The 25,844-nt window shown below is 39.6% G+C and overlaps 1 protein-coding gene across 1 annotated transcript in view; it reads right to left on the reverse strand.

Moving 5' to 3' along the window:
* The window catches only part of ryr2b (ryanodine receptor 2b (cardiac)), a 92,369-nt gene that overhangs the window by 12,658 nt on the left and 53,867 nt on the right, over positions 1 to 25,844 (reverse strand). The window contains exons 58-95 of the mRNA XM_034681071.1: positions 25,598 to 25,673; positions 25,363 to 25,486; positions 24,901 to 25,016; positions 24,509 to 24,585; positions 23,457 to 23,578; positions 23,143 to 23,192; positions 22,863 to 22,923; positions 22,199 to 22,446; positions 21,658 to 21,739; positions 20,522 to 20,652; positions 20,054 to 20,377; positions 19,714 to 19,951; positions 19,380 to 19,467; positions 19,194 to 19,280; positions 18,901 to 19,062; positions 18,722 to 18,784; positions 16,647 to 16,775; positions 13,220 to 13,332; positions 12,310 to 12,406; positions 10,728 to 10,855; positions 9,935 to 9,986; positions 9,554 to 9,607; positions 8,423 to 8,522; positions 8,177 to 8,256; positions 7,443 to 7,519; positions 7,235 to 7,308; positions 6,845 to 6,925; positions 6,434 to 6,522; positions 6,043 to 6,171; positions 5,176 to 5,280; positions 4,065 to 4,146; positions 2,675 to 3,963; positions 2,493 to 2,554; positions 2,093 to 2,237; positions 1,907 to 1,993; positions 1,347 to 1,559; positions 1,025 to 1,155; positions 779 to 821 (exon numbers count right to left, since the gene is read on the reverse strand). Of these exons, the coding sequence (XP_034536962.1) occupies positions 779 to 821; positions 1,025 to 1,155; positions 1,347 to 1,559; positions 1,907 to 1,993; positions 2,093 to 2,237; positions 2,493 to 2,554; positions 2,675 to 3,963; positions 4,065 to 4,146; positions 5,176 to 5,280; positions 6,043 to 6,171; positions 6,434 to 6,522; positions 6,845 to 6,925; positions 7,235 to 7,308; positions 7,443 to 7,519; positions 8,177 to 8,256; positions 8,423 to 8,522; positions 9,554 to 9,607; positions 9,935 to 9,986; positions 10,728 to 10,855; positions 12,310 to 12,406; positions 13,220 to 13,332; positions 16,647 to 16,775; positions 18,722 to 18,784; positions 18,901 to 19,062; positions 19,194 to 19,280; positions 19,380 to 19,467; positions 19,714 to 19,951; positions 20,054 to 20,377; positions 20,522 to 20,652; positions 21,658 to 21,739; positions 22,199 to 22,446; positions 22,863 to 22,923; positions 23,143 to 23,192; positions 23,457 to 23,578; positions 24,509 to 24,585; positions 24,901 to 25,016; positions 25,363 to 25,486; positions 25,598 to 25,673 (5,409 nt within the window). The remainder of the gene's footprint in view (positions 1 to 778; positions 822 to 1,024; positions 1,156 to 1,346; positions 1,560 to 1,906; positions 1,994 to 2,092; positions 2,238 to 2,492; positions 2,555 to 2,674; positions 3,964 to 4,064; positions 4,147 to 5,175; positions 5,281 to 6,042; positions 6,172 to 6,433; positions 6,523 to 6,844; positions 6,926 to 7,234; positions 7,309 to 7,442; positions 7,520 to 8,176; positions 8,257 to 8,422; positions 8,523 to 9,553; positions 9,608 to 9,934; positions 9,987 to 10,727; positions 10,856 to 12,309; positions 12,407 to 13,219; positions 13,333 to 16,646; positions 16,776 to 18,721; positions 18,785 to 18,900; positions 19,063 to 19,193; positions 19,281 to 19,379; positions 19,468 to 19,713; positions 19,952 to 20,053; positions 20,378 to 20,521; positions 20,653 to 21,657; positions 21,740 to 22,198; positions 22,447 to 22,862; positions 22,924 to 23,142; positions 23,193 to 23,456; positions 23,579 to 24,508; positions 24,586 to 24,900; positions 25,017 to 25,362; positions 25,487 to 25,597; positions 25,674 to 25,844) is intronic.

Consider the following 25,844-nt stretch of genomic DNA (forward strand, 5'->3'; position numbering starts at 1 on the left):
TTTGTTGGCTCCACTCAGGTCCTTAAACACATTTATATTGTTCAGGAAAATGCTGAGATATTTCCAAGGCATGGATTCAAAGCATCACTTATCTCAACCGCAGTATGTCATGTGTATACATGCAAGATCTGTTTGTAAGTGACATCACTTTATATGTAAGGGGCATTATTGTGCATTTTTGCACTCAGCAGTATTTCTAAGTAGAACCCAGGGAGTGATAAACATACATGATCATTGTTTTGGCCATCTCCTCCTATCGGGGTATGATTTAGAGATTGATAAGATTCGGCTCTGGCGTCTTCACTTCAGGGAGTAGACGAGGAAAAGCTTATTTGAAGACATTTAGAGCCTTTGGGGTTCTGATGTCTGGTTCTGCTGATTTAATGCTTTAATCTGTGAACTAGCAAAATGGATTACAGTATCTGACTTCTATTTAACAGACACTGAGCTTTTAAATAGTTCATCCATATATAATATTCTTTCAAAAGACCAATATGGAGTTCCTGGAATGTAGGAATAATCTAATCTTCCTTTTCTCAGGAGACGTAACCAGAAGGGGGAAGTGGAAAGTGTTGCTCTGTCTCTTGAGAGAAGAAGAGAATCAAATCATTTTGATACCTGAGAATAATTACACATGCCATCAAATGGTTCATTAAACTTCATTTAGCTCCTGATGCGGCATCGTTGAGTGAAATATGCATACCTTCCAGGCATGGATGAGCAAATTCAGAGCAGAACATATGATGTTTTTACCACTGAAGCCCCACAAAGATCTTACCTTCCTCTTCACAAATTTATCCCAGTAGTTACTCGGAAATGATCTGAAAAAAGAAAGTATCAAGAAACTGTGATCAAAATATCTTGACATCTGAAACATGAGAGAGAAACATTACTGTTCTTTGTTACTACTAAGATGATGACAGGCAAAACCTGACTGTGACAGAAACTGAAAGAGTACAACATGTTTCCTTTTTTTTATGTAAATATAACATGAGCCTGGCTGACAGTGTGACTGTGAACATACGGTGTGTTAATGACCAGTCGGTCCCACTGCCCTTTGATGTCCTCCTCAGGGGGCTGCTCTGTAACATACAGCCCATCAAACTCCAGGCTCCGTGCCACTTCTTTCTCACGTTTGAAGATCACCAACGGCACCTGCCAGTCACACACAACAGAGATCGCTCAACTTTGAATTCTAAAGTTTGCTACAGAGTAATTCAGACAGACTGTACAAGAATCTTTGAAAGCAGTGAGCTTGATCAACCTTTCTTTTGTTGTAAAATATACTCTTTGCCTACGTGATAGAAGGCACTGATTCAAAAGCGGAATGAGCTCAGCTGATCTACCTTAAGGCAGTAGTAACCGATAATACAACAAAAGGAGATGATTGTGTGCGCTACAGCCAGGAAATGGAGTGACGGCTCCATGTATCCACTGCTCTCCTCCAGCACAAAATAATCTCGGCGGCTTGTGTTGTCATCTTCAGCAGGGCTCAGCTCCTCTCTGTCATCAGATGTGATCACGTCTCCCTCTTCTTGTGATGCAGGGGAGGGTGAGACCTGGAGAGGAAGACAAGTAGTACACAGTAGTGCCGATACTGTTCTAATGCACACAACTAAATATAATCAGTTTCAATCAGATATGTTTTTTTCAAGTGTTTAGTAGATTTGATTTTAGTTTTAGGAGAGAGGATGAGATAAGAAGGTTATGTATCCAAGCTCAAGCAACTATGGCAAATAATATTGGAAGGCCATGTACATGTTTCACAATAAAAGGTTGCGTAGTCTACCACTGAAGTACCTCAAAGTTGTCCTCAACTATTATATCTGAATGAGTGCACTTAATGCCTTTTCAAATACACCACGACAAAAGTGTTGTAATTTAGAACATCGCTCTCAACACTCACCTTGTAGAAGAGGAGGATGAAATTGATTGCAAAGGCCACAAACAAGGCCAGCAAACGCATGTTATAAAAGTTCCTTGCAAAGTAATTCTGCAGAAAAAAGAAAAGATACTCAGGTTTTTTTCTTTTTCTTAAGAGTGTTTTTTTGAAAGTGCATGCAAAGCGCATGTGCAAATGTGTATATAATACCAGCAGGCTCTTGTTATGAGTGCCTATCGTCTCCCAGAGAGCAGAGCGTTGGCTCTCATGCTCCTCTGACTTGTTAGAGCATTTCTTGGCTCTCCATTCTGCCTCTGCTGCCTCATGTACAGTCCTCTTTTCAGATTCCTTCCCTCTGCAAAACAGGACAGGCCAAAATAGGGAAGGTTAGATAGCTTTAGTCTGACAAGGAATCAAAACTTTGCAAACAAAAGTTGTTTTGCTGGCTTGTTTGTGGATGAAGAGAGACAACAACGCTGCATTTGGGAATGTAGTTTTCACAGGTTTTAGATTCTACAAAAGTTTACTCTGCTACCAAAAGAAGTATTGTCATTTTTTAAAAACGGATTGACTGAAAATATCACTCTGAGAATGGAAGCTAGACACTCACTTTGCAAGGACTGTTTTCTCATCTTCTGTATCTTCTTCTGTGGCAGTGTGGGCCTTAAGTTGCTGTAAATCAAAGCAGTTTAATATTCAAAAACTGTGCACAGAAGACAGTGTGAAAAAAACAACACACTGAGCATCAAAGATGTAAAACCAGTGATGATATCTATAACAAAAAACCCTTACCATTCTCTGATGCTTCCCAGATAAATCTGTGGTGGAAATTGTTCTGGAAGCTGTGTTGAACAGGTCAGAGAGACTGGCAGTGAGGTCTTGTGTTATAAGTCTGTATTGACCTCCCTCCTTCCTCACTTTAAGGCCAAATATGTCTGACAGTACATCCAGCTCCCTCGGGGAGGTCACAGCTGCCTCCTGCCCAATCTCCTTCAATTCTCTCTGGGGAGAAAAACTGGCAGAGTACTTCCTCAGCCGATCCACACCACTTGGCACCTCCATGACCTCATCAAGAGTTGGTTCCGGGATCCCACCCAGCAAGTCTAATACTGTCATCCTTTTGGCTCCCTCTATGAGCCCACCATTCACAAAAGCGATGTACAGCACATATAAGATGCTGCGGATTACGACACAAATACACTGTATCTGAGCCAAAACGATGAATCTGAGGAGAAAGACAGCTGACAGGAGGATGTCCTTCAGGGTCATCTTCATTAAGGATTTCAGATTTTTGACAGAAAACACAGAAAACAGCAATAACATCCAGTGGAAGATGAAAAACACTCCTTTGTTGTCTTGACCTTCTTCTTCACCCTCATCTTCTTCTCCTTTTTCAGCACACCTCTCTCCAGTGTCAGAACCAGATATCTGAGCAGCAAGCTGCATCTCAAAGATGGTGTCCTCACAGAAGTTGACAAACATCTCCATTTTCTCCTTCTCTCCACCCTCGTTCACCACATCGAAAATGAACTGCCTTTTGGACTCTTTGACCTGCGGCTTCTCCCACTGAGTGCGGCTGGATTCACTGATTTCAAAGTACACTCGCTCAATGCGCTTGCCGCTGCCAAGGATCTCTATGCGTCCCAAATAGGGCTGGAAGTATGTCAGGACACACTCTGCCAGTTCCAGGAACGTCCTTAGTCTTGAATCATTTGGCATATGCTCAGACAAATTGGTGAGGAGCACGGCGATGCTAAAGCCGATGTCCTTGGCTGGCTCATGAAAGCGATCCACAAAAGCCTCATAGTCCACGATGTCACTATCGTCAGCCTCGGAGCAGGAGAGGAGGAAATGAGTCTCGGTTTGGGAGAAACGCTTGCAATTCTCCATGGCTTTCTGGAAGTCCTTCCTGGAGATGCATCCCTTACGATCAGGGTCGTACTCTCTGAAGGCATCAGAGGAGGTAAGGTCTTTGAGTTTGAGGAACATGTCGAAAAACTTCAGGATCATCTCTACGTTGCCTGATGATTCCACCAGCATATCCACCATCTGCTTTCCAATGGTTCCATTAACAACATTACCTGGAGGGAAGAGAGTCAAAAAGACAAAATGAATCAACTTTGACTTTTAACCTTTTTTTTTTTATAACAAACTGGAAAAAGCACGTAAGTAGAAAACTTGCCTTCTAACATGGAGAGCAGAAACACCACCATGTCCTTGTGCAGATCCATGAGCTCTTTCAGAAGTTCAATTTGCCTTGAATCCTACAAAAAAGAAAATATATTTAACTTTTAGCTAATTATTTTCACGTTTTATATCTTTCATAGTTGATAAATATTTATAAAACACATCACCAGGAGCCAAGAAAAGCAGATTTGCACAGAGTGAGTGGAATCGACAAATGATACATGTTGAGTGATAATATAAAACTGATAAATGGCCCATTAGAACTGAATATGAACTGCGACTGAAATATGAAAGTGACTGTGCTGCTAGACATTCTCTAAATCACAAAGCAAAAACAAAGGGTTAAAAACTGTGCTGCAGAGCTATCAGTGTCACTGTGTGCCAGTGTTGTTTGCATACACTGAAATAAGCCATTATGTATTCTTTTTGTCCATAACGGACCCCTTTCTATGCAAATGAGCCTCATTGCTAAAAATGCCAAATTCACAAACAGCGTTAACAGCCAGTTAGAGTGACATCTCTACCAAGCTGCATCTTCCAGGAAGTAAGCTGAATATAAACTGTAACATTTATGTCACATCTGTCATGAATCATCTCAACACCCAACTGGTAAAGAAGATTCCCTCTCAGTTCAGCTCATCAATAAAGTATCTACCTATCTATCTATCTATCTATCTATCTATCTATCTATCTATCTATCTATCTATCTATCTATCTATCTATCTATCTATCTATCTATGTCTCATGAACGTGGATAGAATTTAGCCAACAGGAAAAGAGCCCACAGGGCAGCCCTTCACAGCAAAAGGGGAAGATGCTGACAGCTCGCCTCAATCTAAATTAGACACAAAATGGGAGCAAACTGAACAGAGCTTCAGAATGTTGTGGCCATTTTTGCACTTGAACACCATTAGTGCAATATGCTTTGTGAATTGGAGTCGACCTTGATGGAGCAGATAGCGGGTGGGAATGGTGCAAAATTTTTGGTGCTTTTAGCGGCTGCAATGCATTCTTATTGAATCCCCCCCCCTGACAGTGCAGCATGACCAGAAGAGGCAGAGATGTAATGTTTCTGATTCTAGAGGGAAATAAGCTATGTTACGTACCTGAGAGAGCTTCATCTGCATGTGGGCAAAGACATGGAGGAATCCCACGACAGCGTCCCACAGGCGGCTGTGAGCGAGACTCTGTTGGTTCCCAGTACATGGGCCCTGAATGAACACAATGACTGTGAGACGCAATGCAGTTTTGCGGCTACTACTGTTTGGAATACGCTCCAGAAGGACTTGAAATTGTCAGATCGTATCTCACTTGACGCCTTTGGCTCCATCTTAAATGAAAGACAGACCCCAGAACAGTGCCTGTGTTTTTAAATGCTGTTTTTGTAATCACAAATTGCACTTTATTTGCAAATGAGTTGCACTTTTAAATTACTGATTGCTTCTAAATACTGTCTGTACATATGCTCCATGCTGTTGAGTTGTGCTATTTATCTGGTTAAATAAAGGTTAAATAAACACTCTCTGGAACACCTCACGGAGTAGAAAGAGACAGTTTATATACAAATATCTAAACCATCATTGACCACTTTATTATTTGCAATTGTGCAATAAAACCTGAGTGGTGCCCCTTATATTTTCATATTTTGTTGAACCCATTCAAGTACTTAAGAAGGGTAGAATATTAGAAAACCCTTTTAATGTATTTCCCTACAATACATCATCATCAGCCACTAAGACCACATATAAAAAGGAGAGAGCATCTCAACTTTCTGGTAGAGTAAACAAAGACTGAAAAATGATACACTTTGTAAAAGGAATGGTGCATTACAGGAGCGCAGCATCCAGTGTAATTACATTGAAAAGGCAAAACTAATAAAGTGGTTTGTGAGTGTTTATTCAGGCAACGAGACTCATCATACCTCAGAGCTCAAACGATTATGTGCAACAGCATAATCATCTAAACTCACTGACCTGTATGTACTCTGTTAGTGTGTTGAAGACCTGTTTGGCCACTTCAATGGCCTTTGAGAAGTTCTGTTGGCCGTGCTCATCAATCACATCTTTCCCTGAGTAGTACCAGTAAAAGTCACTGATCGACTCCTGCAGATGGAAATTTGGGGGAGTTAGAGAGCTTAAACAAAATATTTCAAAATGACAATGTAGCACTGTGATCACTGAAAAACACACTATAATTTTAGGATTTTTGTGTAATGATGAATTTACAACCGTAGCATATTGAAACAGATGCTTGATTTCACCCAATATCCGAATAAAAGTTTGCAGTAACCTTAAAAACATTAACTTCTAGACGATAATTAAATCTCTGTCACAAAGAAAGAACAACCTGTGACTGTAAACTTACCTGCACTCTCAGTAAATAATCCACAGTGGATATTATGATGTTCACAGTGGTGTTGTTGCCTGTTTGGGTTCTCAAATAATTCTGGAAATCTAACACATGAAAAGAAAATAAGAGCATACTGATCAGGACATCGAAACAGACCTGTGCTGCATCTCATCCTATTCAGAACATTTTACTGGACATGGACATCAACAAGAGCAAAGGCAGCATGTTGCATATAAATTCAGAATCAGTGCATAGCTACTTATTCCAGTGGCATTAGATTGAAAAATATCAAAGTCTGTTCATCTGTATATCATATAAGTGTGCACTGCGGTATGTAGTGCCTTATTCAAACAGATATCAGAGTAATATGGGGTTTCTGTATCTGTGTCACAGCGAGCAAGTGGAGTACAGCAAAGGACAGATAACCTGAATTGTGTCCTTCACACAGCAGCTGTAGAAAGCGGAACAGGTCGCAGGTTATGTTTTTGTCAGGCATCACCTTCTCTCCTGAGAAAAGGGAAAAAGATGAGCAGAGTAAGGCAAGGAACATAAGGATGAAGGGCAAGAGGGGAGTAGTTCTGAATGAATGGAAAGTGAGGAATTTAGAGAGGTAGAGGAACAGAAAAATGAAGCCACTTTGGGAAAAAAAGGAGACAGAAGTTGATAATATTGAAAAAGGCAGAGAAACAAATGAACTCAGAGCGTGAATTTAGATCGTGTTCAAGAGCAGAGATCTCACTGCTGGCTCCTCTACTGACATGGGTTCACACACACACACAGAGGGATCTTTTTTTCATATCCATAGAAATACAGAACCTGATCTCTCATCCATGGCCATGCCTAATCCTTCAGCTTTGTTCTGCCTCTCAAATGCGTTCAGATCCAGAACACTGTACATTGAAAAAAACAAACATAAAAGGACAGAGGAGCTTCAGCACTCAGCACACAGCGTTTTTATCATACAGAAGATGGAGCCTGCCAGCGTTAGTGACATTTGACCAAAAATGTCCCCACATTCACTCACCTACACGACAGCATGAGTCCGGCCATGCTCTGAAAGAAGCCAACATCTCCCTTCTCTCTCAGATAATCCAGCATTTTCTATCCAACAAAAGCATCAAAGACAGGGTCTGATAAAGGGAGGGGAACTCGTATGAAGCCGGCGTGATGTGGATAAAACATGTTTTTTTCATATGCAAGCTTTGCTGCAGTGTGTTAGCGCTCAGTGTTCATGAGAAGACAAGGGATCGAATAGGGAACAGAGAGGGCTCTTAATGTGAACATATAGATGTGGTTATAGGAGTGGTCCAGGTCCTCCTTGGCTCAGAGGAGAGAAAGCAAATAAGTCACTGTGACATGACTTGAAAATATTCATCTCTATTCAATACGTCTATGAATGTTGTCTCTATGCACCTGACAGTCAACAACTTCCACTGTACATATATTATATAGCTTTACTTTGCTTGTTTTATGGACTCCCAATGTGTATTTGCTCATAAATATGCCTCCTCTTTTTACTACTTACACAATTTAAAATATTATCACTGTCCTTAAGTTTAAGAGTTCCTCTCGTAAGCACAATACATCTTGCACGTTTCCTTAGCAGCTGGAATAATCTTACTTCCAAGTGTCAGCAAATCAGATGTGACCTGTTCTTTATCTTGTAGGTGTATAATGTTTGTGTTTAAAAGGTATCAAATCATGGGGAATATATTAAAAACATCTTAAGAATCCCAGGGGAACAAGTTACATTGGTACCTGTTGAACAACGGCATTCCCTCCATTGAGAACAGCAATTCCCAGCTTCAGTGTGGAGGCAATCGTGGTGCCCATGGCCCCTGATGGGATGTAGAATTTATCACAATCAGATAGTGTACTTAAGGAAAAGGACTTAACACAAAGAAAAGCTTCAATTTATTTTCAGCTTCTCTGTTCAGGAGTTTGCTTGTCTCTTGTTCAGTTGATCCAAATATGAGTGATTAGCTCCAGCATGTTTGCTTGTACCTTTACTGGCACTGATGGTTTGTAGGACCATCTCAGAGGCTCCACGACGATGCAGCCTGGCCTGCTGGTAAAGTAACTTCTGTTTCTCCATCTCTTTCTCCTGAACAGAAGAAGAGTCGGCTTGTTGTCGTATCTCAACAAGCAGATCTTATAAATCTTTAAAATAACTTAGCAATACATGTTCAATCAAAAACAATCACTTTGATATTAATCATAGTTTATTAACATGTTATAAACTTGTTGTCACCATTTTATGGAGCTCCTTTATGGAGCTCCCAAAGGAACATGGAGAACTCTTTTTTGTTTTAGGTTGATGTTGCAAAATGTTCCTTGTACACTCAAGTCACTGTTGAGTGTCCACTTTGGAAGACTGCTCTTACTGCTGAAAATCTGGTTGTAGCCAAGCAGCAGCCTCCGGTCTAAAAATATGAGTCCAATGTGGAAGTGCTAAAAACTGTAGTTCATCGAGGATCCGCTTGAGGCTGGCTCAGAAAGTAACGGAAACCACATACACACAAATTCAAAGAAGACGATCTTTACAGCAGAAATAAACAGCCTGGTACAAAAGACGAGTGTAGTCTGGATATCTCATTTCTCGATCGGCACACACTGTACGCGGGGTGAATTTTTTTCTAACGCAGCAATTTTGAAGATATTGAGATTATGAGTCTTCCAATGAGAAGCACAACTTGATTGACAGGCGGGAACACTAGCAGTTGACGAGGAGACTCAAAGCCCGTCCCTTTCGTCACAATCGCTCGACAGCAGCAATATGGCTGCCACCGACGATTGGCCTAAAAACAGCGCTTCAGAAACAGATGGGTGACGTCATGGATACTACGTCCATATTTTATACAGTCTATGTGTTTACCTTACAAAGATTGAAAGAAAGGGTTTTGGCTTTGTATAAGCAAAGAGTTAGGAGTTCTTGACCAAGGTAGGTCTAATCTATCAATGTATTCCCTATTCTTGTGACCTAAAATGAAGAACATTTGTGCGATCTCACACATTTTTTTTAAGCATCCCAAAAAAGTTTATAGAAAAATATTGCACCATGTTCCTTTGGAGGCTTCATACTTTTTAAAATTAATTGGTTAGAGTAGTACAAAAAAATCTATTATAATGACTCACTTCAAAGCTCTCAGCCTCCTGCTCTTCATCACCAGCGTCTTCTCTGTGGCAGCTCTGCCAAAGCAGATATGTAACACAGAATGGGTCGAAAACGGGGAGGAAAACTTGATGCATTAAGTCACAGTCTCTTGCTTTAATTCAATATATATTGACTGTGACATGAACAATGAGAAAAAAAAAAAAAAAAGAAATATTATCATAATGAAGTAGTATTTTGTTTATCTCTGTCTTTTAAAGCCAAGAATCATCTACTGCATTGTTGTCATTTAACCCTTCTTACAACATGAGTAATAATATGCATGTAACTATACAGTTAGTCAACCATTATGAATAGCAAACAATTGGATGCATCAAATAAGGATTATTATTTGTCTTATTTACCTTTGCCATTATAGCAGCATAGGACTGATACAGACAGTCATTTCCAAGCTTACTGTAAACAGGATAGATAGATGAAATTACTTTAGTGTATGTCATTGTATGGACAGATGCAGTTTCTAAAAATAGATGGTCAATGACAGATGTCAAGGCCAATATGTATGTGATCCTCAGCAGTTCTATTCACAGTCCCTGAACACGATCCCCTTGTTTACAAAGTTGAATGCAGCATCACCTTGAAATGCCCTGCAGCTCATTGTGGATCTGCAGCGTGACCATTGTACCCACGGGATTGCTCAGTGGCACTGAACATTTATATTGACCACAACAGTTCACCCCAGGTCTGTGCTATAAAGAAGGATTTAACAGTGAGCGGGATCCTCGCTTGGTCTTTCAGTGCAGGACAACTTCAGGATAAACCCTGAGCTGCACATCTAACCTGCTCCAGAGCTAGATAAGAGATCGAGCGGTCTAAAAACATCCTCTCTTGACCAGTCAATTTCTTTTGATCCTAGAGTTGGTACCAAGACGTGAGAGGGGAGGAGGGCCGGACTGTTCAAAGACCGGCAAAAAACAGCTTTCCCCAGAGTGCTAGATAGGCACTATTTGTGCATTTTAATGATATAATCCAACAACAGAGGCGTACTGAAAGACTGGAAACCTCGTGAAACATATTGTACTCGTTAGATATGACAATAAGCCTTTCCTTTCTACTACCCTGGTGATGGGTGAGGCCAGTTATACAAGTAGAATGGGGTTTTTATTGCATGTGATCTTTTATAATGTACACACACACCTTTCTGTCAGGGCGCTTCGACTGAAGAGCGTAATGAGTTGTAGGAGGGGATCGATCGGCTTGGCACCATCTTTCACATCCTTTTCTTCCTCTCTGTTGCCTCCACACAGCTCAATCACTTCTCCCCTCTACAGGTCAGGAAAGAGAGAGAGAGAGAGAGAGAGAGAGAGAGAGTGCAAAGCTGCTATCATGTTTTTTTAAAATAATGTCACACACTATCCTTCTAGACATTGGTTTACACACACTTGATAGGATACACAAACATAAATGACATGACAGTGTTGATGTGCACAGCAAACACAAACGCTTCTATCTGGAAATTGAGCTTAACATACACACCGCCAAAAGGCTTTGTTTATGTTTTACTTTTTCAATAATGTTAAATATTTAAGAGACTTTCCTGCCAGGAAGTGTGCCCTGTCGGCAGCGCTTACTCCATGTTGTAACTGCTCCATCATCCTGTGAACCCAGGCCAAATTCTGTACAGCAGTATGAGTTCTAGTGAGAGTTCACATTGAAAACGCAAGATTTCACAAAACATAGGGGGGGGGGGGGGGGGTAGTTCTAATATTACAAATTGTATTACACAGAGCACATCACATAATTGGAAAAGACATGTTTGTCTAGCTTCTGTCTTTCTGATGGTTTTTATCATTCCTATAAATAGAAAAGGTTTTGGTGCTGAGTTTAACTGGAAAGCAGAAAAAGGAAGATTGTAGTTTTGAATTTGGTGCGGCAGGGGATAAGGGGGTTCGTCAGCAGCCCAAGAAAAAACTAAATAATAATAATAATAATAACAATAATAATAATAATAATAAATAATAATAATAATAATGTAATAATAATGATATTGAAATAATAATAATAACTACTAATAATTATAGTAATACAACAAAAAATATATAATAATAATTATAATAATAATGATAATATTAATAATTAAAAAATATATAATTACAATACTAATACTAATACTAATACTAATACTAATAATAATAATTGTATTTGTAAAGGACTTTTGAAAACCAGCTTTTAAAGTGCTTTAAAGTACCAGTAGCTTGACTAGGGACGAGTATATACCCTTGCAGGACATAAACTTTGCGACAATCTTTGTCAATTAACTGGCTGAGGACTTGGAGAAGGACTGAAATGATGAGCTAGTCGAATTGATGTATTTTATTTTATGCTACTTGTATAGTTTAATGGTCAGGACAGCTGAAGAAAGACAGGAAACATGGGGAATGAAACCAGCGACCACTGAGAACCATAGCCACTTAAACCACCGGGTCAATGGTGCCTCGAAAAGATTTTTTTTTTTCTCAAGTTGCTGGTAATCTTTCATACAGATTATTCCTATCCGATCTCTGTATAATTTTTGTCAAACATGTGCATTTATTTATGTATCAGGGAATTTTGAGCTGTTATGAAGGGAGATTTTTATACATTTTTAGAAATCCTTGGTTATTTAATGAGCTCTAGCATTTTGTGTTTCACATCAAACATATATAAACGTATTTTACTCTTGTTTGTTTCACATTTATCCCAAACCATCAATGTTGGTATGCCTTCCTTTGCCACTCACAGCTAAATCCTCCACAAGCGTCTCCTCAAAGCTGTGGTCCTCAGCAGATATCCAGGATTTATTGTAGCCTTGGAGGAACAGGTTGACAGCCCTGTGCCTGAGGAGGAAGAAGAGGAGTGTGTAAGGGAAACACAACACGACACACATTTAGACAAATGCAAATAAGACAAGAAAACTATACAGGGAACCATTTAACTCTAAAAGCACTCTGATAAGACCCACAATTACTCATTTACTCAAGCTTCTTGTTACATCCGCTGAGTAAAAAACAGGGTGCCAAACCACAGCTGTATTTCCCAAACACCAAAACACAAATCCCATATCACCTACAAACCACAGGCAGCCAGCAGGTTTTTATATGCTAATGGGTTTGCTCCCTCTGGACCTGACATGGCTGTGGCTAATTAGGTTTTATATTACCGCTCCATCACAGGAGTGTCGCCTGCACAATGCAGAGCTGCCATTTACACATCTGAAAAGGTCTGCAGTCCTCTGGTGCTGCTGTAAAAGTTCTCATGGCATATTTATCCCTTCTCTTCTTGAACTCTGCCTGATTGTCTTTTTTTAAAAATTGAGGAAAATGTGATGCGGCTGGTTTTCCGTAATTCCTTCTGTGATTTGTGATAGAAAGAAAACCTCTCTCTTGTCCATTAGCCTTCCTTTCATTATCTCTTCCATCCTTTTTACCCATCATTTTAAGCTCAACTGTTTCCTTAATGCACACACCTTCAGAGGGTAAGAAAGCACAAAAGATCAAATAAAACTTAAGTGGTATGCCATTAGACGATTCTCTCTTTCTGACAGGGCTCAGAGCATAATGTTCATCATAAATACTCAATCTGCATCAAGATGAACATTAACAGCACTTTAGTGGTTGCATTGATTTATACAGCACATCACGTGTTTTTACCTGGGTAGATTGTAGAGGGGTGCCATCCTCAGGCAGGCCACCACTGCTCTCTTCCTCTGTTTAGATAAGACCTTGTGCCAGGCAGGTTTTTTACTCTTCTGAGGATGTTCCACCTGAATCAAAAAACACAGACTTGTAAATTTATAAGTGTGCATGAACCTCAAATGGCCTACAGCTTTTCAGGGCTACTTGTCAGGGTTCCCCTTCATGGATTAACCTTGCACTTATCATGCGTTAGAACCGCAGGTGTTGCCCTTGATTGTAATATATTTAAATTAAATAAGTGTTTGGAATAAGAATGCCCAATTACTGATCCCTTATCAAAGGCCTTGTACTATCAAACAGCAGACAAGAAAATTAATTAACGAAAGCTCCAAGATATTAATTTAAAAACAAAACATTTAGCCAGCACTGAAAGTTTCACTTCGGAGCCAGTTTTACACTTACGTACGTGCTGCACCTCTGAACTTATCTTTAATCAATCAATCAATCAGACTTTATTTATAAAGCGCTTTTCACACAATGGCATTGTAACACAAAGTGCTGTACATAAATAAAACTTAAAATAGAATAAGTTAAGAGAAAAATCCCACCCCCAGTCCCAACCCCAAACCCACCCCACAATCCTAAGGTTATGAACACAATATATGCAAATATAGTAATAAAAAACAATAAAAATAAAAGAAATAAATAAAAAAATAAAAAATAAGTTGCTGAAAGAACTGAGGAAACGCTCTCATGATATCTTAATGAGGTAACACCGGAGGTAAAATAAGATGTTAAAACTCAACACGGGAAATTAAAATCACCAAAATAAAACTCTAAAATATTAAACCATTAAAAGAACATAAGATGCTATACTTAAAATAAATAAGTATATAAATAAATAAAATAGAATAAAAGTGACTAAAATTTGAACTAGATAATAAATAAATACAGAAAACTGTTAAGAATAAAAATAAAACTCAGTTAAAAGCAAGACTAAAAAGGTAGGTCTTGAGTTTGCTTTTAAAAATATATTGTCTTGACATTACCCAGAGGAGCGGCAAGTCATATGCAGATGAGCCAAATATTAGAACAGGACATTACTTGGACTTTACCCTGTGTCAGCAGAGCAGGTAACTGTCTAGAGCGTTAAGGACTGACAGGTGTGTGGAGGATATTAACAGTGTAGCTGCTTTCATCAATGATCCGAATGTTGTTGTTTGTTGCTTTTCAGTTCTTTGTTTAAAATGTGAACAAGTCAATATGTAAGTGGTATTAATAACAACACAAAAACCAACACACCTCATGTGATCCAACAGGAAATACCAAGAGGCTAGTATGCGTATAACACAGAAAATGTTCTCGTGTGCAACATACATAAAAGGGCAGCTCTCAACAACCTGATTCTCCTGACAGTATCCAGAGTTGATATGACATCACGGCTAAATTGGTACGTCTAACACTCCTGGAAATCATGCAGATATTTCAAAATACAAGGTGACTCTAGAACAGTGGTGTCCAAACTTTTTTCAAAGAGGGCCACTTTTGATGTTGTCAGAATGCTTCGGGGCCAGCAGCCCCTACCGAGACTTAGGAATCCTAAAATTTATATATGATATTTCCATTTAATAACAATTATTTTAATTTTTTTCTCAATAAATCAGTCACTGGGTAGTCCTCAGTTCTCCACAAACCATGTATACATTAGCAAACTGTATCTCCTGGAGGAAAATGGTCGGGCAGTCTGAGAAAAATATGAATATATATATATATATATAGAAAAATATAATATAACACTATTTTCCTATGGCAGGATCATGATCTGGATTTCATCACACTTCTTTTTCATGTTGTTTTTAAGACTTTTCTGATCACCAGAATACATTTTATGACAAAATGATTATTTTCCTGAGTTCTGTTTTAAGTTTAGTTTTATGCACCAAATTTTCCCTTTTCTGCACAATTTCATAATTTTGATCTTGTCTTGTGTTCTCTTTTGTGTCTTCTGAACTTTTAGTGTTCATCAAGAACATTTTCACATCATGGTAAAAACATTAATTTGAAAACCTGTCACTTTTAAGAGTTCTTGTGTTTCTTCTTTATTGCTGTCTTGCAGAATTCCCAGTGCTTTGGCTTTTATACAAGTAGTCCATATGAAGCTTTTTGAGACTTTTCTGGATTGACTTTAGTTTTGTTTGTGCGCTTGAAAGAAACTACAAATGTACAGATGATTCAGAATGGGATTAATTTCTGTGCTATAAATAACACAATTTAAGATGGAAGCTTGGGGCCGTAAATAAATGGACCTTGGGCCGCGATTGGCCCCCGGGCCGTACTTTGGACACCCCTGCTCTAGAATATTAAACCACACAGTGATGATAATTATGAAACTTCAAAAGTAACTATAGTGTAATGACCAAAAATGTTCAGTAGAAACCTTCATCCCCTAAATTCTTGATTCATCAGAAAAGTCCTCTTTCAGCTTCCCTGAATATAAACTCTCAGTTCCACACAGATTGAGACGTTTTAGGTCATTGCTGTGGTTTCATTCTGTTCCAGGAAGGCATGTCAGTGTGACAGAGAGCTGGCATGCACAAAAGCACAACCCTGAAGCAGCTAAATGGAATTCTGCCATTACATCTGATTATTCACACCTGTGCTTTGACAAAATGCATCCATTACACCGACCAACGATAGAGTAAGATTTCTTGTTAGTTTTCTTGTCACTTCAGATCTAATAGTTGGCTCGTGAACTCAGTAAAAAATCTGAATGTCCTAATTTCCTTGGTTCCTAGCTAGGGGTGGGAATCGAAAACCGGATCCAAATTAGAACCGGTTCCAATTGATCAATTCCATCGGAATTGTACACCTCAAATGTTATCGATTCTTCCTAACAATTCATTTTCCAGCACGACATCACGTCATGTCGCGGTACGTTGCATTACGTCACACACTGCGATGCAGACCACGAGGAAACATGGAGAGGAAAGGCGTTTTTCCTCTCCAATTTCAAAGTATTTTCCTCAAGGCTCCAGGGGCCACGTCCGGACTCACACAGCTGAAAATGAGGCACCGAGAGTGGGTAAAATACCTCCACGATGACCCCCGGAGAAAAGCGTTTTTCCTCTCCAAATTCAAAGTCTTTTCATCCAGGCTCGAGGGGCCACGTCCGGACTCACGGGGCCGAGAATGAGTTCAACCTATTTTTCAGTATGTTCAAGTTGAATATGTTCATGTTCAGTCTTGTGCAGACATAATTTTGAAAAAAATAAAATGGTTCCTTTTGGTGCAGAAGACTGTGTAAAACCACTCATTTTCCCCTCAAAAAAAATACTCAGGAATCGTTAGGAGAATTGATAAGGAATTGGATTGATAAGCAGAATCGTCAATGGCATAGACATTGATAAAATCTTATCAATTCCTACCCCTATTCATAGCTCACCTGGTCCAAATAATAAAGCACCCGAGCTAGTTCCAAAATCTTGTCAACAGTCCTTTGGGCGTCAGTGACAGCCTTGAGCTGCTGTGGTTGTTCTCCGTTATGGGTCTCCTGCTTCAAGCTGTTTGACGCCTGTAACAAGAAGAGAGAATGACAGTTATTTCTTTTCGTTGTTGTTGTTTCAACCATTCAATTGAACATATTTTTAGAAAAGCTGTAGGAAAGTTCAACTTCCGGGAAATATGGTTTACGGCAGTGAAGAGAAAACCAGTTAGCAGTTCAGCATCACGGACTAAATGAAAGAGCTTGTATGAAATGAGCAAACTGACAAACGTTATCAAATAATTGCGTTGTTGTTTTATTTTCCATATTCCCTTGTATGTCTTTGCTTATATCTTTATACAATCAACAACAACCGAAAATAACTGTTGACTCTTCCTCTAAAAAATCATAAATAAGTCATATAGGATAAAAGAGAAGCAGTGCAAAATGTGGGCATATCTCTGTTAATTATGTGTTTGTGCTAATGACAAAGCAGAACTTATGCTTTTCATAATCAATGACTTATGAATAAGCATTTATCACTGACTCATAAATAAACAAATGCTGCATGCAGACAATAATGTGAGCATGTCACACTGATGTGTCTGGTGAACAATGAATCACAGTCTAAGATTATTACAAACAGACTAATGGAGAATTCTTCAATTTTATATAAAGCACACTTTTTTGGCATGTTAACGACAAAAACACCTGTCAGGTCGGCTCCTACAAATATTGAGGTGTCCACTTGGATATTAAGTTCAGCTGGGAGGCCCACATTGATAACCTGTGTTCCCATGTACAGTAAAGATTGTACTTTTTATGTCGGCTCAGGGTGTTTGGTGTGAATCAGCAGGCTATGTTTTTGTTCTATCAGGCTGTACTGGAGAGTATTATTAGGTACGGGATGACAGCATGGTACGGTAACCTCTCTGTTCAGCTCAAAACAAAGCTCTCTCGCCAGGTGCAGACTGCCATGAAGGTCATAGGGAAGACTGGTAACCCTTCCTTACAGGCTATTTATGAGCAGTGTGTTCTTGGGCAGGCTCAGATAATACTTGTAGACCTGTTGCACATCCTTTACTCTGAGTATGAACTTTTACCGTCTGGAAGAAGGTGCAGAGTCCCCAAGGGTAAATTGAATTGTTTTAAAAACTCCTTTGTGCCGATTTCCATTAGAATTTTAAATATTAAATAGCCTGTTATGGTTGGGACAGTGTTATGGTGCTCTCTCTTTAAGATTAAGCTGTGTGTTGTATGAATGTGTACCATTTATTGTATTTTTTCTTATTTATTTATGTGTTCTTGTGTCATTGTGGTGATTTTTGAAGGAGCAGGTAACGTGCAGCACTGATGTCAAAGACAAATTTCCCTACGGGGACAATAAAGTACATCGTATCGTATCGTATATCGTTTCTTCCCCCAGGCTGTCACTCTGATGAACACTAAACCATAACAGTGTCATACCAGTCAGATAAATACTCTCTGTAAATATACAAGTAAATATACAATGCAACAATTCTCTAAGCAGAATTCCATATTTCTATTTATTTTATTATTTAACTACTATTTTTTTTTATTTAAAAACTACCTCTGCAACTCATCACTGCACTTTTAGCATATTATTTTAGTCTGTACATATTAGTCATGCCTATTTGTTGTTCTTTTGTATTTATAGCTGATGTTATTGGGGGGTTTTTTGTATGCCTTATTCTTATGCCTTGTACAAAGAGAGCACAGTTTACCTAAGTCAAATTCCTTGCGTTCAAGCATACCTGGCCAATAAAGCTGATTCTGATTCTGATATGCTAAGTGTCTGCAGGATTAAGTAAAGAAATATTTTTAGTTAATATTTCTCAGTGTCAGTTAGCATTGAGCTTGAGAGATTTTCTTTGTGTTGTAATACATTTTTTAAAGGTTTTGTGCAAAAAAATGGCAAACAACTGGATTTTTTTTTTTTAGTTAAAAAACAAAGTCAAATATTGAATGACTGTAAGGGAAAGAAGGCTAATGATGTAGAGACAATCCTCTGTTACCTGGCGCTGGAGATGCGTTAGGCAATTGAAAACATGCTCTCGAATCTCATCCTCTGTGTTCTTCTGTAAAAAGCAAATAGTGGCTAACGTCAAATTTATTCTACAGGGAAAGTTCTCAGACAGTTTCTTCATTTTAATGGAACAGCATGTATTCTGTTTTGTCAACTTGAACTACCAACCTGAGTGAATCCCTTCTTGGCCAACATAATGAGGCTCTGGTCACTATGAAGACAAACCCTGAGCCCCACAGCGAGCAGTCTCTTCAGGGAAGCCACAATGAGAGAGGTGTGTGTGGAGTAACGATCCCCTTTCCTCTTCATCCTCCTTTTCTCCTGGTCAAACTGAGAGTTATTAAAAACATGAACTAAAATGAACTTTTCTTACGTCTTAAGTAACGATGCTAACTTATTTGTGACAATGGCAAATAGTGGAAGCAACATGGCACAAAAGCAAGTTAGGAAGATAAGCAAACCTTGGACAAATTGTCTTTGTTGACGAGGAAAGCCAAGTTGTTGATTTCATTTTGGACCACAAAGTTCTGCTCCTCCCATTTGAAATTCTGTCAAATACAAATGAAGCAAAATTATATTTCATCTGCTAAGATATTCACTTAGACTGAGGACAGAAACAGAACAACACTTCTATGTGACATCCTCACATGAGATTTGGCCCAGAATATGAAGACCTCTGCCACCATGCTAAACAGCTGCTCAGCATCAGGGTTTGGCTCTTTCAGCCAGCTGGCTCTGAGATGAGATGAACCGAAAACACATCACATTAGTATTTCAGAATTCAATCCTGTAAACTTACACATCTGCCTGAAATAACAACCAGAACTAACGAGTTATTGCGTAACTTAAAATGAATTACAGCGGATGACAATAACTGATAACTGTTAGGATAAGAATTCAATATAATAACTTTCACTGTCTATAAATGTCAATAAATAAGCTTGCTCCTTCACATCTTCACCCCCCGGAAGCATGCCTTACCGATTAGAATCCACAAACGGGATGAGGAGGGGGTAGAAGGCATAAAGGTCTCGCACCAGAACGGTAAACTTCTCCTGAATCTGCAGCTCTTCTTCAGAGGTATCACACCCTTCTGCTTTTATTTGCTCTTCCTCCAGCAGCACACATTCAGCCCTCTTCCTCAACTTCTCCATCAGTGGCAAATAGTGGCTCTTCAACAGCAAAGAGTGGGCTTTGCATATGATCGGCTGAGAAAAAACTGAAAGGCATGGCAGCAGTTTAATGGAGAGGGAAAAAAAGTAGCATGAAAGGCGTAGCTGGTGCAAAATAAAGATATCAGTACTGTGAGTGGTCATAATACCCGCAAGCTGTTTCATCCAGTCACCCTGGCTAGCACCCACATGGTTGTGAATTATACGGAGAATGTGGCCAAGCAGGTCACTGGCATGCTGAAGAGTGACAGAGGTGCAGATTGGGCTGTCTGGCTGTCCCTCAAGGCCCCAGCAGCAGCACCAGAGAGATATGTAGCTGCACAGCATGGGCAAGGTGACCTCAGTGACATGGATGTAGGCGGCCTGCCGAGCTCCGGCACCAGCGCCTGCCAAGTCCCCCACTTCCCCCAAGGCCTGATCCAGGGATGGCAGGAGGGGACACATGTCCTCCACCTGCTCGGGCAGCCCCAGGTCTGTAAGAAATAGTTATGAACAGTGAGACTGAGAAGAGAGACAGAGGTCAAGTGTGAGTGTAAGAGCTTTTGAAATGGCCTGAGATTAAACGGAGAAAAAGCGATAAATGACTATGTGTATGCACAATGAGATCTTTTTATTACCTTCTCTCTCAGTAGCACTCATGGTGTTGTAAATGGAGTAGGGGTTGTTTGGATTAAAGGAAGGCTCCAGGAAGCATACAGGGAAGGTCCCAGTCAGGGCTGCCAGACAAGCACCCGCGGCTGGCCTCTGCCTGAGGGGAGATTTTGTGTAATGACTAGTAGTGCGCCGATATATCAGCTGACCAACAACATCGGCAGATTCTCACCCTGTTGATGAATATAACTGATTGCAGTATCCAATATATATACAACACTTTCCCTTAAATTAAATTATTGATGGCAAGTGAGTGAGCTCCATGTTTTAGACAACTATGAGTTTTGTGCTCAAGAAAACAAACAAGCTGTATGATAGCTCTTCTCATTTTAGTATTTTATATACATATCATTTAATTTGACTTCATTTCTAGCAGTTTGTGTACATAATTTTACTGTAACATAACATTATTTATGTTTTCAAATCAGGGTGTTGGCTGGACTATGAATAATTAAAAGTGTGTCTTCTCGAGTTTGTCATCACAAAGCAAGCTGAAGATGTTCTCGAAGCAGCTATTTCTAAAATATTGGTATTTTGTCAATTCAGATTTGAGCTCAATCAAGAATAGTGCAATAAAGGCATAACTAACTTGAACAATGTTCACTAATTCTTTGATAATGAAGGTTAATTTGAGTCCCTGGCTCAGGTGGAAAAACTGAAGACAACCAAAGTAAAATAATCAACAACAATTTATTAAGAAACTTGGTATCAGGATGTGTTATAGGCTTGATTATTATTTTTAACACCAGGATTGTGTTGACCCAGACTGTTACCTGCAAGATGTTGCCAAGTGCTTTGCTCATGGTGTATTAATCTTGGGTCTTTGTAAATAATATAATAAAAAGTACGGTCTACACCTGCTCTTTGTAAAGAGTCTGCAGATAACATTTATTATGAAGTGGCTCCATGTGACAAAAGACAGGATGATTAATTTGTTGGCTTATCAAATGTTTTGAGTATGTAAATAATTACTTTTGCAAGTTGACCTGCCAGGGGCTTTCTTTTGATGTCATAACTTACTGGCTTTATGGCTTTGACTGACATACTCATTAATAACCTTATTGTAATCAACTCTGAAATCACACTGTAATAAAGGCAGTACCCCTCCATGTAGACACTGCTACTGGTGCCGAGTGAGTAGAGGCTGTTCAGGATCCTGTAACACGACACCTGGATGCTCCCCACTGGAAAGACAAGGTGACACGTAAAGCTGGAATCCATCCAAGGTTGAACTCAGGACATCAAGTCAGAGAAGTTGATAGCACACAATCACAGAGATACGGACTAGCTACCGACTAGGGGTAACGAATGATTCCAGGCAGGTCAGGATATTAGTGAGGGTGACAATATGCTCCTGCTGCTCTGCGGCCACGACTGAGACGCTTAATGAGAGCTGCTTTCAAAGATGAGGAAGGTAGGGATTTGAGGGGAGGGTATCCCTGAGTGATTTCAGTGGTATGAAAGCCAGCTGTTCATCCAGCTTCGTGACATACGGAGAGAATTACAGCAGACTACTGAGAACATGTGGTGACAGTTTGAATTTTACTACTGTGAGATGAAACTGAAAGTGACTTTCACCAGTTAGATTTACAGCTGTGTGCTTTAGTCTGCAACTTTCTTTTTTTTCTCAAGGTAGCTCTTACCCAGGAGGTCCACGCCATAGTTCTGGATGCCAAGATGCTGGAAGAGAGCAGTGAGGGTTGGGACAAGAATGGAGGTGGTGTAGCTGAGGACCTTGGCCACTCCTCTAGCCTGTTGACTCCTGCTCTGAGGCAAACAGACCAATGTGACAGAGAGGTTTTCCACCGTCATCTCCAGATCAGCTGCAGCTGCCTCAAAGAAGGAATGCAGTGAAGCTTGGATAGACTCTGGGGCTGAATTCATCAATGACCTAGGACCAAAGGTGGAGATAAATGTGAATGGATTTAATGAATTAATTCTAACAATTAATAATGTATTTGTTTTTTAGAAACCAGAAGTAAATAACATTTAAAAGTTGGTTCTTCAGATGAAACGATGATACACAATAAAGCAAGTTTAGGGGATCTGCTAATCTAACCACCAGACAGACCTAAATGAATTCAATCTCTGCAGAGCCATGATTCTACTTTTGGTGTCATGCATCAGAGGCATTGTCCCTAGAGAGTAAAAGTGATATCAACCACAATTAGATGGCATCAGTGTATCGGTGCCTCAATTACAGCAGTCATCTCATCCTCAGACGGGGCTGTGTGACACTGCTGTGACCAGAGGCAGAGTGAAAAAGATCGATTCAGGCAGAGTGTGACTGTAGTGCCATCTAGCTACCTGGCATCCAGAGCTTGAGCCAAAACATGGAGGCAGCTTGCAACTTGTGAGGCTTCGTCACCTGAGGAAACACACGCAGATAGAAGAGTCAATGCAAGACATAGTGATAAATGACTAGTCTAGAGAGGATGCATAAAGACTAAAGTCATTAGGTGAAGCTTGGAAAGACAGTGACGAAATTTGGAACACACATAATTATAGACAAGTGATGACAACGCAAGGAGGCAAGCAACAACAGAAATGTGTTTCTAAAGAAGCTTTTATTCCACACCATCCTTACCAAAGAGTGAGATCCTGTGCCTCACTAGAGCTGCAAGCTTACAAAAGAGGCTGGATGTGAGGAGAAAAGACAAGAGCAGTGATGAAGAGAGGGGAGTGGGAAAACTAATAACAAGACGTGAAATTAGAAGAATGGCAGCACGGAACAATGAGGCTTGTTCCGATATAAAAAAAACTGCTCAATTCTTATGCAAAACATGTCCGTAGTCTGGTCCTGTAACGCTACAATCTGAGAGAGCATTAGCACATTTCATAATACGTCTTGTGTAATCAACATAAAACTGCATGTGTCATTTTTTTCTGGTTGACAAATACCTTGCAATCATCTCTTTTTCTCTTTTAGAAGCGTGGCTTTGATTACAGCTTGGGTGGAGGGAAGTAGACAGAAAATACAGACGATGGCTCTTCACATATTGTTCCAAAAGAGGAAGGATAACCTGATGAATAGAGTCAATGATGAGTCAGGCAGTGATGGAATTAAAAATCAACATATATTTAGCTTATTTTTGGGTCTTTAGAGTTGTATCAAAGCTTGATAAAAAAAAAATATGTTTGTCACATCACGCACATACAGCAGACTTAGAGAAACATATTTCATTCAAAGACACACTGTTAATGGCAGTGTCGCTGCTTTAAGTAGTAAACTTTAGAGATATATATTATACATATATATATACATATTTATCAGTTTAAACTTAAAAATAGATGTTGATTTCTACATCTTCTGGTCAAGTGGTAAGTCGTATTATTTACAAAGGTTCTCTTGGTTTGAGCAATGCCAGCTTGATTAACTTGACTTCATAATCATGGACTACACAATGACCTGAAGGACGAGGATGTTAAATGTTTTCCCCTCTATTAGCTCTTCTTATAAAGCACCAGCAATTCATTGACAAACACACGGACAGAAAGACGGACCCATGGACGGAGACATGCACGTTGGCGAGTGTGAAATTGAGTGAGAGGTGAGGGGTGTAGAGATCTGAGGCATGACTGTTCTCAGTCTTGGCTGACTGGGTCTGACTCAGGGAGTCCCATCAATGAGAAATAAGCCCCTTTCACTCGTTGGCTCCTCGGAGGCAGAATTGTGTGGGAAGCTTTAATCAATGTCCTGATGGCAATCGACACGCCCACATGGATTTCCAAAATGGTTAAATAAATTATGCTGCCACAAAGGGGTTTTACTTAGAGGAGGAAGCCTGCAGCAACCATCTAACAAAAACAATTAGAATACTGAAATGATAAAAGAAAAGGCTAAGAAGAGGAAAGCACATGACACTGTGCAAACTTAATTGGAAAGAGGCTCCTTCAATGTTAGAGATTCCATATCAGAGAGTGGATTTGGACTGGATTGACTTGAGGCAGACCTTGGGATAAAAATGTAATGGTTGCTGGTGTGGAGCTCTCTCGTTTTTAGACATCTGTCCTCTGGCTTGCATCACCTCTGAAGTAAGAAACAAAAACAAATGCTGAATCTTATGCATCAGAAACTTCAACGTGACTGTACAAACAAAACAGAAAAGCACAGATACAGCAGTTTTATGTGGTTTCAAAAGAATTACATGCCCAGACTTGATCTGAAATCATTTGTAACAGTTCAAATTCAAACTATTGCCTGTTGAAAAAATTACAATTCAAGACAATTCACTCAATAATAGTGTTCAAAATCTTATAATATTAGGTTTGATGGAAAGGTGTAATATCAGTAACGTTCTATGAATTTATTTGGTATGTATCATAATGAACACCATGATGTTACCCAGTTCCAACATGTGTTCTTGTGCATCCTCAGTATGAGACATCAGGTGCTGAAGAAGAGTGTAGCCAAAGCAGCTGGCTACAGCTGGAAAATCCAACTCCACAGTCTTGCGATCCCTGTGGAAGAAGTGAAATCAAACGACTGCTCCTTAAAAAAAAAAAAAAGAGCTATAGCCTTAAATACAGTATTATCAGGGCTATCTATTTAATGCCCAGAAGTCCATTGCATCATTCAAGACAATGCTCTGCCATGGGAAGATACAGAGGCAATGCCATCTTATCATTCACTGCTTATACTCTCTGTCAGGTTGTGATCTGTATTTGAAGTTGAAGGTAAGAAAGAGACGGGGGTCTCATTTCTGTGATTGTGCTGCAACATGAAAATAGAACTCATTTGCTACCCACTTCAAACACACTGTTATCACATTGCCCTCTTGCAATCATAAGAGTATTCTGTGCTCACCTCCACACAGTGTAACCGTTAAGCTGAAGGAACTTGAGGACATCCTGGGCTCTTTCTCTGAACTTGGTTTTCTCTTTGGCAGTCAGGGTATCATAGGGTACGAGCATGGAATGGCCGCCCCCTCCTGAGAGCAGAAATGAGATGAATACAGATTTGTTAGTTTTTCTGTGAATCGAGAGGACAGCACTGGGGAAAAAAAGAAACTATAACAGGTGTTGACATCAAGGTATGGTACCTTTACTCCCAAGTTCAGATTTCTTCCTCTTAGCCCAGGCATTGTGGTAGTTCTCAGCCAGCTGTTCAGCCATAGCCTGCAGATAAGAAAAACAGAAGAGGAGAGTCAAATCTTCTTTTACTCTCTGACTTTTCAGCTTCCTTACTTTATTCTCTCTTTTTTTGCCATTTTCAGGCACAGTAATACCAAAAGGGGTTCAAACAATGGTTAATAACATCCGCTTCTTTTACTTTCTTTTCAGATAGTC

The sequence above is a fragment of the Notolabrus celidotus genome, chromosome 4 (genome assembly GCF_009762535.1).
Source record: "Notolabrus celidotus isolate fNotCel1 chromosome 4, fNotCel1.pri, whole genome shotgun sequence".
Lineage (NCBI taxonomy): Eukaryota > Metazoa > Chordata > Actinopteri > Labriformes > Labridae > Notolabrus > Notolabrus celidotus.